General features: G+C 38.3%; 1 protein-coding gene across 2 annotated transcripts in view; it reads right to left on the bottom strand.

Annotated features, from left to right (window-relative positions):
• RELN (reelin) overlaps positions 1–15,111 on the bottom strand; it is a 484,957-nt gene that overhangs the window by 48,152 nt on the left and 421,694 nt on the right. For both annotated transcript variants that reach the window (XM_081147442.1, XM_081147441.1), the window contains exons 42-46: positions 14,779–14,999; positions 13,046–13,193; positions 10,533–10,791; positions 9,420–9,669; positions 3,040–3,208 (exon numbers count right to left, since the gene is read on the bottom strand). In XM_081147442.1, coding sequence (XP_081003568.1) covers positions 3,040–3,208; positions 9,420–9,669; positions 10,533–10,791; positions 13,046–13,193; positions 14,779–14,999 — 1,047 coding nt within the window. The remainder of the gene's footprint in view (positions 1–3,039; positions 3,209–9,419; positions 9,670–10,532; positions 10,792–13,045; positions 13,194–14,778; positions 15,000–15,111) is intronic.

Here is a 15,111-nt window from a genome sequence, read left to right as displayed (position 1 = left end):
AGTGAAAAGCACAGGAATGCCTTCAGTTTCACAATTCAGAAACCAGGCAGTCATCTTCCACATTGCCCTTTCCCTCACCCTCCCACGTCCATTTCATCATTAAGCTCAGTCAATTGTATTGCCTCCATTTCTCTAGAATTTCTTATGTCAGCTGCACCTTAGTCCAAGCTACTAGCACTTGCTGTCTTTTTAAGAGTCTCCTTATATCTACTCTTACCCTCCACAACTTGTTCTCCAGTTAGAATAAACTTTTCTGAATGCAAATCTGATCATGTCTCCCTATTCCCAAGCACTCTAGCAGGTTTTTCATTGTTTATATAACAAATCCACAAATCCCACAATGTCCAACTTACAATGACCTTCATGGTCTCACTATCTCACACCTCACTCCACTTTCTCTGTTTCTCTCTCTGGTTCATTCTTTCAGTATCTCAAATACCTGCTTCCTCCTACAACAGGCTGTTTTCCTTGTATGCAACACTCTTCCCCTTACTCTTCATCTGCTTAACTCCTACACATCCTTCATATTTTACCTCAATTATCCTTTTTCAGGAAAGCATTCCTTGACTTTCTTGACCAAGGCAAATCTCCCTGTGATATATAATGTCTTAGCATCATACAACTGTCTATCTCTTATCACAGTTGAATTTTATATTTACTTCTGTGATTACTGGGGATTTCCTCCTCACTGGATTTAAAGCTCCTTGAGGCAAGAATAAGCTCAGGCTCTCACATGGAACTAGCACATAATTAAATATTTCAAAAGTATTTAACGAATGACTAAATGGTTGAATAATCACTAACTGATGACTACTGGCCATTTCAGTTTGGTTAATGGTTTGAAGTTAATTTGTGGACAACCAACCTCAGATTTACCACCATTGTACCAATAATACTGGGATGCTAGCTTGTGGTCACAAGTGAGTGAGTGGAGAGACCTACAAATGGCACATTGTCACACCCTATATAGCACATGGCTTTAAGTTGTCAGATCTTGTTTGTTTATAGGAAAGAGCTACAAACTAAAATTTTCAATTCTGTCCTGGTGGACAACATAAATACTGATGTCTTAGCACTTGGCAGATGATGAGGCAGGAAGTTCAACCCAAGGCAAGGAAACACCATGTTTAAAAAGTGAGTGGATGCCTGGGCGTGGCTCAGTGGTTGAGCGTCGACCTAGGGTCCAGGCGATTGGGGTTCGATTCCTGGTCAGGGCACATGCCCCGGTTGCGGGCTCGATCAATGACTTTCTCATCATTGATGTTTCTATCTCTCTCTCTTCCTCGCCTTTCCTCTCTCTAAAATCAATAAAGATATAGTTTAAAAAAATAGTGAGTGGATGTAAGAGCAGATATAGTATAGATATGTTAATTTGTGTTGGAGAAAAGTAGTCTGAGCCTGGCACATTGTTCTATTGTTTGGCATGTGGAAGAGCATGATAAGAAGTGGGTCTGGCTTGAGCTCCAACCATCCACGTTTCTTTCTGAATTATCCAAAGGATCTTGTTGACTTATCCAAAAGGCAGTGTTGACTTTAAAACCATTGTACAATATGAGCTTTGAGGGTAGTATAACAAATGAGCTGCACATTTTCAATACAATAGCAAGAGAAAATGAATGCTCGTCAGAATTTTCAAATGTCATTTGAAAGTCAAAATTCTTGTGGGTATGTGTAAGAGACAATTAAAACACAGATCAAAAGATGAGGAATAATTACTTTCCTTGAGTAAAAGATGTAAGGGGATAATGACTAGCTAGAGTAAATCTTAGAATGTCGCTTATTTGAAAAATGCTACCAAGTAGCTGGGTAATAATTCACAGAATGCATCAAGACTTAAAACACTGCTGCCTTAATGGAGGTTTATTTTTCTATTTTACTTATTAAGATCACCTTAATAATTCATGCATGGCAATACCTTTAATGAGCAACAAAATCTCACGTATCTCATTTAAACTTGGCAACTGTGCTGACAGTTAATATAGTCTCATACCTCTGAGCCAGCAATTGTAGAGCAGCCCTGGGCTGTTAGTAACTGAAACCATCCATTTTTGATAATCCTAAGGAAAGTTATGCTCTAGATAAATGGTTGAATTTTATGGTTCTGTTCTAGGAAGACTGATTTATTCTTCACTTGTGGGGAGTCCACCCTATAACTCCTGTCCCACAGACTGCACTGGTTGCTTTGCTTCTTTTGTAAAGGCAGCAACTGATTGCCATTTTCTTGGAGGGAACAGGAATTCCTATACAGATTTTAAAACTTTCCTATGATTAGCACCTACTTAGGTGGAGAAAAAAAAGAGTCAGGTAGCACTATCCCATGAGGTAAGGTGGATTCCCTGCTTTACTCAAAACAGTTTCAAGCACACAGATAATTTAGACTTAACTTCTTACCTGCATTTACTAGGCAATTTTATTAAGTCACCATCATTTCTTTTTTTTTCCATTTATCTTTTTACTATTCCTTTGAAGCAAAGCCACCATCATTTTTTATACACACAATAAGTAAAGGATTTACAATTGTTATTCACATAAAAAAATGCTCCAGGTGATAATTTTCAAGATACTGTTTAAAGTAAAATTTCAAAAGCAGACACTAATTTTAATACGCATTTATGATAGCAAATACCCCATTTATATAACACCACTCACTACTATATTTACAGTAGTTTAGCTGACAGAAAATAGAATCTATATATATCTATTTTGTATCCCATGTTCCTGTTTTAAATTTAAGACTTGTTCTTGGCATAGTGAATTAAGTTGGAGAAGCTCACCGATCCAGCCACTGGTTTCTTGCATATGCCATTATTTAAAATATTAAAGTTAAAAGTCAGTAAAAGCCTGGATTTTGGGAAAAGACAGAACAATGTCAGCACAAAAACTGGTTTCTGTGTTACTAAGATTGACTTAATAATTCATCCATGACAATACCATTAACAGGTAACAAAATCTTATGTATCTCATTTAAACTTGCTGTGCTAAATCTGACATGCCAAATCACATCACATTTGGGCTCACTACACACAGAAGCATCCATACCTGGTGTAAGGAGGGAGAGGCAGAGTGATTCTGGTCCACTTGTTGAAAGTGTCTGACACCAGGATCCGCTGCAGGTGATAACGACTGCATTCGACATTGGTAGGCAGACAGTCCCTTACCAATGGGTGCCATGACAATCCAAGATCTACTGAGTATTCTAACTCAATAGCTGAAATAGAAAGCATTATTCTGAATAGAAATACATGTCTATAGACCCAGGAACCATAATTACTTAACGTTTTCATTTCAATCAAATGTCAATTTGATGTCCGCCCCCCCGCCCCATAATGTTTCCTATTTTGAGATGTTTCCTGGCTTGATTTTTCCTTCTGTACATTACTAGTTATTAATATTATTTTTAAATTTTATCTTTATTGTTGAAAGTATTACAGATGTCGTCTTTTCTTCTCCACTGACCCCATTAACTTTCCATATTAAAATAATTTTTCTTTTAAGGGGATATAATCAAATGAAACATAAGTAAATTTTAGTGAATCAGTTCTTATATTGATTAACATTCAGAACAAACATAACAAAGCTGTTGCTTCATATACAGCTAAAGCAATCATCTCAATAGTTATAATTTATATATATTTATGATTTAATCTAATAGTTATAAAATATGTATTACATAAACACATCTTGCTCTGCTGTGTTATGGGATATACTGGGAAATCAGAAAGGCATAGGACGTAGTTCAAAGCCATGCAATTAGTGCCAAAACATGCAGCCTGCTGTGGGCCTTTGGAAAGATATTTCTTTTCTTTCTCTTCTTCTGAAACATCTAACTTATCCTCCTCATTTTATATTTTTCTCTCTTTTTTCCCTTCTTAAGGCTTTATAAACGGCTTTAATCCCCACCTCCCTACTGAAACTACTTTCTCTAAGGCTGTGAGTTTCAATCATGGCTGCACACTGAAATCAGCTGGGCACTTTTAAAACTACTGATACCAGGGTCATACTCTCAAAGATTGTGATTTCACTCTTCTGGGAAATGGCCAAGGTGTCAGGAGCTTTAAAGCTCCCCAGGTGATTCTCAGGTACAGCCAGTGTGAGATCACTCACTACCCTAAGGTGCCAGTAGCTTTTCCTAGTTAAATACAATGGATTGTCTCAGTCTTCATTGTACTTGTCCTCCCCATGGCACTGGATGTTATTAGTATTATTTTTAATCCTCACTCAAGCATATTTTTTCCATTGCTTTTCAGAGAGAGTGGAAGGGGGGTAGAGAGAGAGGGAGAGAGAGAGGGAGAAAGAGAGAAACATCTATGTGAGAAAGACACATTGACTGGTTGCCTCCCATACGTGCCCTGACTAGGGTTGGGGATGGAGCCTGCAACTGAGGTATGTGCTCTTGGCCAGAATCAAACCTGGGACCCTTTAGTCCATGGGCCGATGCTCCAGCCACTGAGCCAAACAGTGTAGGGCGGCACTGGATATTATTGATCACTCCCTGATTCTTTAAACTTTCTTTTCTGTGCGGAGACATTATTCTGAATCAACTGTCTTACTTTCCCTCTGACTCCTGCGCTAACTAACCCAGCTATGGGCCTTCTTCCAGACTCCATTTCTGTTCTCTTCTACATGTGTACTCTTAGGGCTTTAACTACGACCTCTGTGCCTAATTTTATGTCTCAAAATTGATTTTATTCATTCAACAAACATTCATTCAGCTTGGCATGGTGCTGGATGTTGGCATACTATCATGCATAGTATGGACAATGTTCCCACTTTCCATATGGAAAGTCCTCTCACTAAAGAATATCTCTACTCAAAACTACTTTCACCCAAACTAAAGAAACAGTTATCATTTCCCCTCATAAATAAACATCTTTTTAACTACCAAATTCTATCAATGACAAAACTTTTGCACTAGTTTTCTAGGTTCAAAATTTATGTTATTTTAAAAATTTTACTATTCTCTCTCCTTTACCCTCTCTGCTCAACCTGTGGCCTAGTTTTGAGCACTGCTGCTTCTTTCTTTTTTGCTTGCATGGTCTTGTATCAATTTTATACATTCCATTTCTCTTCATGACCCACAGTGCAGGTCTTCGTTACCTCCCACAGAGATTACCACCAAGGCTTCTTCACTGGGATTCTTCCCTCCTCACCTCCTTCAGTTCCTGGGCTAATCTCTCTGAAACATACCGTAGCACTCTTCTGTACCTGTGCCTTCTTATTCATGACCTGGTTAAGCATAAATTCCTGTGACTGTTAAGGCACTGTGTTGCCAAATGTGCTTATCCACTTTCCTCTTTCACTTTATCATTTGGTTCAACCTCTCTCAAGATGTTGCACCAACCTACAGTAGAAAGTACACATGGCTGAGCTCATAGGGCAGAGTTTCAGACCTGGTGCCGCTGCAGGCCAATCATGTGATAACTTACCTCCTTGAGTTCTCATTAACCTCCTATGCTAATGAGGGAGTAGGTATCTTGGACCTTAAAGTCCTTTTGTATTTTCAAATTCAGCACTCTGCTCTGCTTCATTAGACTTAAATATTATCTGTTCAGGATGGTCTGCTCATAGTTTCCCCCACAGTACAGGAGAGCCCTCACCTCTGCTTCTTTGTTTATGCTGTCAGACAGCGTGGGGTGTTCTCTCCTCTCCATTCACCCTTCAAAGCCACTACAACAATCAATGCCACTTGAGACTTAGCTCCTTTATGAAATCTTACCAAACTCCTTGGATTGACCATCCATTGGTCATCTCTCTCTTCTTTGAACTCTCATTACACTTTGCATCAGTACCACTCTATGGAGCATTTGATTTAGTCATTTATTGGACTCAGTCTTTTGACGTATCCCCTTGACTATACTGTACCTATTAAGGACAGGGTATGTACCTTATACTTTTCCAAGTTCCACTCCTACTGTCCAGTTTAGTGTTGGCTAATTGATTGAATCTGAGGTAGAAAGAGTACTTCTGTGATCCCCCAGAATGTGCATTAAGTTCAAACTAATGAAAATATGAAAAATCTGGATTTTGCATGACCTTGGAAGTAACCAATTTTCTCAGATTTTGGCATCCCCAGAATCTAAAACAGAACAAGGTCCTTGTGAACATTCCAGTTTGAATTTCTTAGAAGAAAAGTGACATGGGGTGGTGAAAGACCAGGAGGCCCCTAGAACCCTGATAGCTCTGCAAGTTCTGGTGAAGAGTCAAAGTATGCAACAATGTCAGTTTTTATTTCTCCTAAGATAGGTCCATAGGTCCATGAGTGTGTGTAAGGTATGTGTGAGTGCCAGTGTGTGCATGCACAAATTAGAGGATGCAATTGATCATAATGAAGGTGGCTTAGAATATGCTATGCCCACGATAGCAGAGAGTATAAGACTAAATGAGAACAAAATTTTATGATTCTTGGGGACATAGAAAGGAGCTAATAACTGGACTAATCTAAAGCCCCATGAGTGAAAATCCCTGTACACAGAGATTTATATGTAAATCTTATTGCTAATTCTGGCATTCTCTATGTGTTTAAATTCCTTTATTCTATAAATCTGGTACTAAAAAAAAAAATCTGGATTTACAAAAGGTGATAAATTGGGGATTATTATTTATATATAAAGGACGTCTTTATGTATATATGCTTAAAAATAAGCTCAAATTATTATGCTTTAAAAAATAAACTTCTAGACATCAAAATTACAACCAAGCTACAGAACAATCATCATTCAGAAATGCCTGAAGTCTAGCTGAATGGAAGTCCTACAACTTGGGATTTAAAGAAGGATCCATATCAAGATTGGTAGGAGAGGTGGATACGCACAATGGGATGGTCCCACACCCACATATGGCTGATTAAAATTGAGAGGGCTATCTGGATTGTGGAGGTCGCCCTGAGGAGCAAGGGGTCCCAGACCCACCCTTGGCTCCCCAGCCCAGGGTTCCAGTGCCAGGAAGAGAATTCCCCATAGCTTCTAGCTGTAAAAATCAGCAGAGATTAACACTGAGGGAGATGGAAGGCGGCTGGAGTCCCAGGCAGTTCCTCTTAAAGGGCCCTTGCATGGACTTACATGGACTCCCCCCTTCTGAGCTCCAGAACTGGGGAAGAAGCTTGAACAAAACCAGGGATACACAGTGAGCAACTGAATTGTCTGAAATCAGGGCCAGAGCTGCTGGGGGAACAGCTTTCCCTGAGACCCAGCCCACCCAACTTGTGAGCCCACTCAAGGTGTTTCCAGTGGCTTATCCATAAGAATGGCCTGTCTTGGTTCATAATTCACTTTCCTAAAATCTCTCAAATAAGAAGCATCTGGCCTCAGCATGTCCTGTATACCTCTCTAAGAGTCCTAGACCTGGCACTAGTGGCTGCTGGCTTTGGTTGGCAGCTTAGCCTTGCCTAAGCACCTCCAAGCCCAGCACAAGTAGCAGACATCTGCAGATCACTTTGTAGCTTATGTCACGTGGCCCTGGAAAGAATACAGGCAGCAGCTAACCTTGGCCTGCACCTTCCAGGAGACCCCATTGCAAGTATACCCGGTGGACAGCTTCAGACCACATCCAAGCACTACCTGACCACCTCCACAAATTACACACTCAAGGGGCGGACTCATTGGGCACCAGAGCCCTGCTGAAGTAAGTCCTGCTCTGTGGGGTGTGCCCCTGCACAGCTGATCCTCCACAGTTGCAGCTAGTCCTTGCAGCAGATCAGCCTGAGGGTAAACTCCTCCAATTGATGTCCCAACAGCAATCAAGGCTCAACTACAACAAGAAGATGTACACAGCCCACACAGGGGAGGGGGCACACCTGGAGTACCCAGCTTGGGTGATCAGGGAGGTTGTGCCACTGGATCCTACAGAACATCTACTACATAAGGCCACTCTAAGCCAAGGAGACATGGCAGCTCTACCCAATAATATAAACAAACACAGGGAGGCTGCCAAAATGAGGAGACAAAGAAACATGTCCCAGATGAAAGAATAGAAAAAACATCTAGAAAAATAACTAAAAATAGAGACAAGCAATCTACTAGATGTAGAGTTCAAAACACTTGCTACAAGGACACTCAATGAATTTAGTGAGAACTTCAACAAAGAGATAGTAAGCATCAAAAAGGACATGAAAACCATAAAAAAGAACCAGTCAGAAATGAAGGATACACTAACTGAAATGAAGGATAATTTACAGTGAATCAACAGTAGAGTAGATGAAGCTGACAATCAAACCAATGATTTGGAATATAAGGAAGCAAAAAAAACACCTAATCAGAACAACAAAAAGAAAAAAGAATCCTAAAAAATGAGGATAGTGTAAGGAGCCTCTGGGAAAATTTTAAGTGTACCAACATTTGCATCATGGAGGTGTTGGAAGGAGAAGAGAGAGAGCAAGAGATTGAAAATCTATTTGAAAAATATTGACAGAAAACTTCCCTAACCTGATGAAGGAAATAGACATACAAGTCCAGAAAGTGCAGAGAGTCCCATAGAAGATGAACCCAAAGGAGCCCACACCAAGACATGTCATAATTAAGATGGCAAAGGAAAGACAAAGAGAGAATTTTAAAAGCAGCAAGCGAAAAGCAGTTAGTTACCTACAAGGGGGTTCCCCTAAGACTATCAGCTGATTTCTCCACAGAAACTTTGAAGGCCAGAAGGGAGTGTTAAAAAATATACAAGGGATGAAAAGCAAGGACCTATAACCAAGATTACTTTATCCAGCAAGGCTATTATTTAGAAGTGAGGGACATATAAAGAGCTTCCCAGACAAGAAAAAGCTAAAGGAGTTCATCACCACCAAACCAGTATTATATGAAATGTTAAAGGATCTTCTTTAAGAAGAATAATAAGAAAAAAAGATTAAAAATACGAACAATAAAATGGCAATAAATACATATCTATCAGCCACTGAATCTAAAAAACCAAAATAAACGAACAAGCAGAACAGAAACAGACTCATAAACAAAGAGAACATTTGGTGGTTGCCAGGTGGGAGGAGGGTTGGAGGACTGGTGAAAAAGGTGAAAGGAGTAAGAAATAAAAATTGGTTGTAACAGAAGAGTCATGGGGATATAAACTACAGCATAGGGAATACTGTCAATAATATTGTAATAACTATGTATGGTGTCAGATGGGTGTGAGACTTATCAGGATAATCACTTAGTAAGTTATATACTATCTATTTACTGGGGTGAACACCTGGAACTAATATAATATTGTAGATGAACTGTAATTGAAAAATAAAAGGTAATTAAAAAAATAAACTTCTAAAAATAAATTTACATACATTTTTCAAGAATGAAGTTATGGTTTGATTCAATGTGCACCTGTATTTTACTTACAGACTTACCAGAGGTATAGTATAGTCCTTTGACAGAGGCAGCCTTAGATGCCCATTTATACATATCTGTCCCTCCACCTGGAGATGGACTACTTACCATAACATGAGTCTGTAACTGAGCAGGAGGCAGCAAAATCTATCTGTAGAAATGAATCCTCATTCACAGCAATATCTGTGGTGACTACATAACGGGTGCTGGCCTTTTCGATGAAGACCAAGGCATCACCAGTAGAGCCACATACAGGCATCTTGGTGCCTCCGGGGTGAAGTAGCCATTTCCTGCTGTCCAGAGTTGTGAAATCATCCTCCAAGACTGTATTACCAGAAATATTTCCTCCAATAAGAATCTGCAATGTATTTTAAAAAAAAAATCACAAAATTTCAATTCTGTTTTAAGATATGAGAAAGTACAGTATTTTTTGTTTGTTTTTAGCTGTCAGATTGCTCAGAACTGGCATTATACAGCAAACACAATGTTAGGGGGCCTTTCAGAATGTTCTTGTTTATGTGGTCTGCTTGCCCATCTGGCAAGAAACTACAGAAAACAAATGAAAGGATTGACAAAACCATTCACAGCCTTCATGGGCCAATTTGTGCCTTTGGAAACTACATGTGCCCAAGCTGGAAAAGCAAAGTTTGGCTTACATGTGATTATTTTCTGTGTAAAATTTCTATTTAAGGACAGTTGTACCCTAAGGCATTTCAGTTTAATTCTTTTCATGGATTCTACAGTATGTTAACAGGTTCTTTGAGTTCTATTTGATATGTGTTTTATTATGTATGAAGATCTTTTAGAGTTGTCCAAAGGATGTTAGGGAGCTTTACTTATTTTTTTCTTCGAAGTCTAGGAAAGAGGATTTGGGAGTTACTGCATGTGCACCAAGGCTAATCTGCACATTTTCCTTTTCAGAGAATTGTAACCTTATATCACGCTTGATAAAGTCCATCTATCCATATGGCAGAATCCTCTCTGAGCAGGACCTGGGCCTTCTGTTGTGTCATTTATTTTTATAGGCTCAGGCAATTGAAGGAAAAGAGAATGAAAGGAAGCTAAATACCATATCTAATTTAGCTGTGAGCCCTTGGGCTAGTCACTTAACTGTCCATCCTGGGCTTCCTCTATTGAACTGGGGGGTTGGACTAAGTACTATCTAAGGGCACATTCAGACCAAGTGACAAAATTATAACAGCTAATCCTAAAAGGACTGACCTGGTCGATAACCCAGGGACTATAAAAGTGTCCATTTTCAGATGGTTGCCACCAGCGAAGTCGAGTAGAAGCAGAACGGGCTTTCATGGGTAGTTCCAGGGCGATGTACCTGCCCACGTTGCTGGAGTTGCTGAAAAGGAACTCTTGAAGGAGACTCCATGAGAGGCCACCACTGAGAGAATATTGCAGAAGCACAGGTTGGCTCCTGGGATCTGGAACACCTTTACCACATCCCAGTCTCATGAAGAACTGCACAAATCTGACATGAGTGAAATTTACTTCAGTGAGAAATTCACACGATTAGCAAAAGACAAGCACACAGGATAATATAGAAAATGTACGGCTTTAATGAATATAATCACTTAACGAATGTCCAAAGAAATAATTTCAAGCCCAATTTTCCTTTTTAATGTGAAAGGGAGTTAATAAAATGTGAAATCTGAAAAAAGGCAATGTGAAATCTGCACCCATATTTATATTTTGTGTCTCTCCACAGAGGTGAGTCTGAGGAAAGTGAGCATTTGCTGTACCCTTTGGCTATTCTATAAGAAGACAGGAGGGCTCCAAAGACTGTCCAGGTTTGGGAGTGTGTATTATTATCTATTTAAGATAAATTTGGATCCTTGTCCTTAGTATTGGAAACTGGAAGAATATAATTAATGTAGTTTATGTCATTTATTGGCAAAATCGTCCCTTCTCAGGTTATACCAGTAGTTTCTTATACCTCATATTATTGGTTTTGGGAGAGACATTTAAATTCACCAGTTGTAACACCTCTTTGTAAAAGGCCAGGCATCTTTTGGAAGAGGTGTGTCAAGCCTGGGCCTCTTTCTGTCTTTTGTGCCAGGGTCAGGGGAGCATGAGTGTGTGGTAGCAGTGATGGTGGGTTGTGCCAACCTCTGACTATTGCTGGGTCTGAGATGGATGATACTGGCCATTGAGAACTGTGGTGGCCAGCCAGTGCAGCCTTTCCAGCTGGCAGGGAGGTGAACAGAGTGGCAGCAAGCAGCTAGGGTGCCAATGAAAACGAGCTCACATGTTATCTTTGGCAGGCAAACTGCTGGTGCCTGGTCTGGCTGCTGTGCTACCTGGTAATGCAGAATAAACTTCATGTGTAACCCAATGCACACACCCAATTATGTACGCATATCACACATAAGAAATATATTGGGGCTTGTAATAAAAGTTATAGTTTCATATATAAAACCATGCATTCCTCATGGGTTCCTCTTCTCCCCCATCTCCACTAACTGTGTATTCATTTATCTTATAACCTGAGAAAATTGGGATTTTACATGGAGCATTCTGAGGTCAATATATGTAAATCCTACACAGCATGCTACTGAGATGAGATAAATAATGGAGCTTTTACCATTGGCATAATGAAGAAAAAAAACAAACCATGGTTAATGCCTAGTGATGTTTATATCTATAAAAATAATAATCATTTACAGAGAAAAACTTTTAGCACACTGTCTACTTGTATTGGGAAAATGTTTATATTAATTTAGTCATAGATAAACCATATCAGAATTATTTAGAAAAACCTAATAATTTTTAAATTAGAGAACTCAGCTGCCAATGATAAATCTGAAATAAAAGAGCATCAAATTAAATCATATGCATTAAAATAGGATGGTGATAAATAAAATCTTGCTTCCTCTAACTGTAAAATTACTATCTCACAGATAGAATTATATTTTCTATGGAGCATAATCAAATTTATAATTCAATAAATAAAAGACTTAGGAAGAAGAGGAGGATAATATGTTATGATGCATTTAAATTTACTCTGAAATGTTTCAAAAACCAAAAACAATTTTTTTGTTCACTTGCAAAAATAGGTCAGGGTTGCATTTTATACATGTTAAGTTGTCTTTTTTATTTTCCTGGCTAAGTTTTTGGCTCATCAAATGATCAAAGGATACACATCTTGACAGGACATAATCCTCTGAGTCAGTTTTAGATGTTTGTTTCTGAGTGACTGTGCTCAGTTTAGAAAATGAGCGCTTAGGATGTTTGAGCGAATCATTGGACACAAATGCTTATAAAGAATAAGGCTACATTTCAATTGCTAATGGATAAAAAGTTAATTGTGAATAATTGAGGGTATATATATTTCAATTAGGCTTTCTACTAAGCATGGTGTAAATAATTTCTACACAGTCCAAGTGCTAATGAAAAGTATTCTGTAGAAGATGGATAAACAAGATGTAACGTTATTTTCCTGATATTAGAGTAAGTAAAATATTGCCATTTCCTAGTCACCATCTTGTAAAATACCAGATATTAACTTTTGTCTGTTTATGTTTCATTTCTGATCTAGTTATTGTACATCTCTCTTTCTATTTTAGAATAAAAATTATGTAAACTGTGCCTTAATGAAGTCTTTGATAAGAGAGAAACAGCATTTCTTACAGAAGGCCTTGAGATCTCTGCTTCTTTCTGATTCAATTATGTTCTTCCACTGTACATTACAATGTAATTTTCCAACAGCATTAAAAAATGATTACCTAGCATGTGATAAATCCAGATCTCGTGTCATCAACATGCGCAAGCCATCTTCATTGAAAAAAAGGTTGTTTCCACTAGAAAGGATTCCACACTTCCGAGATGGCTTTCCACCACTCATTAAGAGGAATCTATCAGATTCTAGCTGACCTGAAAAAGGCAAAAAATGTGGTTTACCTATGACTTCAATTATGGTTATATTATTATTTTAAGAAATATGGTAAGTGCATCGTGCAGTTTTAAAATATGAAGTCTTAAACATCAAAGTCATAGATTTTGGAATTAGAGGTCTCTTCAACACTTTAGCATGTTTGAATTGTTTAACCTTGGCTATATAATTTAAGGGTCCACATGACAGCAGGAGGGGGCCTTTTCCTAAATATCTATAGTCTAGCAGGATGGGTCCTTCCTTTCTGCTCCTCTACATTGCAAAAAAAAAAAAAAAAAGACACTGGTTAGTCAGGTAGTGATTCAGGGCAAAATAAGAGAGGGTAATGTGGCCTTTTCACAACCTCTTCACTGTGTCCTTGCTACTGTGAGGACAGTATCAGAGAAGTGTTACATATTTTTAAAAACACAGTTTTAATGGGAGAAATTTCAGTATAATTTGATGTTTCCTATTAAACAGTATTTTTCCAAACCAGTTCTCACATCTCCTCAGATATTCATCTTTGATTTAGTTCAGTTTTTTGGTTGTGGTACAATGCACGTACCACAGAATTTACCATTTTCATAGTTTTAAAGCGAACACTCAGTGGCACTCAGCACATTCGCAATGTTGTGTAACCATCACCACGACCTAGTTCCAGAACTTTATCGTTACCTGTAAAGAAAACCTTTTCCCCATTAGGCAGCCACTCCCCATTTTCCTCTCACTCAGCCCCCGGCAACCACTAATCTGCTTTCTGTCTATTTTTGATGATTCATATAAATGGAATCATACGATACAGCTTTTTGTGTCTGACTTCTTCATTTGCATAGTGTTTCAGGGTTCATCCCTGTTGTAGCAAGTATCAGTATTTCATTCCTTTTTATGGCTAAAAAATATTCCACTGTATCAATATGCCTAACTATAATTTTAGAATGTAACTTAAAGCCATAAATATAAAAATTCTATTGATAACTTGGGAAAAAGAAAAAAATCTTTAATCCCATTATCCTAATAAAGACAGCTATACCAATTGTTTAGGACTTTCTCTTATAAGGATGTTTTTCCATAGTTTTATCAGAGTGCATATCCAAAGGATATATAATTGTGAATAATTCCAATTATTACATTATATACATTTTTCTATGTTGCAACATTATCTTCACATATAATATTAGATTCTGGTATAACTGAGGTACAGAAAGTGATAAGAGGCTGCTTAATGAGTTAGTGATAAAGCAATTACAGGGATTTATATCTCTGGAAACTTTTCCCTCCACCCAAGAAGATTAACCGGCTATAGACATTTTTCTAAAATTACCATTAACGAGAAATTACATGTGATCGAAAAAGTGGTGAAAATAGCCTTAGTTTTTCTCAATTCTGGTCTTGTTCACTCTCACTGACCATTGTTTCAAAAATGGAACCTATACAATTTAGAACTAAATGAAGGCTTGGGTGGTTTCAATTGTAGTGATAAAAAATGAAATAGTAGAGTGAAATTTAACAGTTACTTCCACATTACAAATTCTGTTTAATATGTAAGCTTTTTCACAAAGCTACATATAACTTATAAGAAAAGATTACCTTCAAAATCATCCTTGAGAAAATCAGGATTTTTGGTGCTTATTTTACAGGTAGGACCTGAGTAGCCAGGATCACATATGCACTTGGTTCCATTGATACAACTCCCATGTCCATTACACATCTCTTCACATTGGGGGCCAATATAGACATTATCAATGGCCCATGTCACTGGCTGAGAGCCAGCAGGGTAAAATCCTTGGTACCATCTGAAACGCACAGATCTGGAAAAGAGGTACAAGGCTTTCAAAATCTAATCAACAGAACAACATACTTTCGAAGTAGGCACATCTGATCAGTGAGCAGTGGGCAGTTACTATCACTGCACCACACTCA

This window comes from Miniopterus schreibersii, assembly GCF_964146895.1.
Source record: "Miniopterus schreibersii genome assembly, chromosome: 9".
In the NCBI taxonomy this organism is placed as follows: Eukaryota; Metazoa; Chordata; class Mammalia; order Chiroptera; family Miniopteridae; genus Miniopterus; species Miniopterus schreibersii.
Note: the sequence above shows the minus strand (reverse complement) of the source record. Positions and strands in the feature narration are given on the sequence as shown.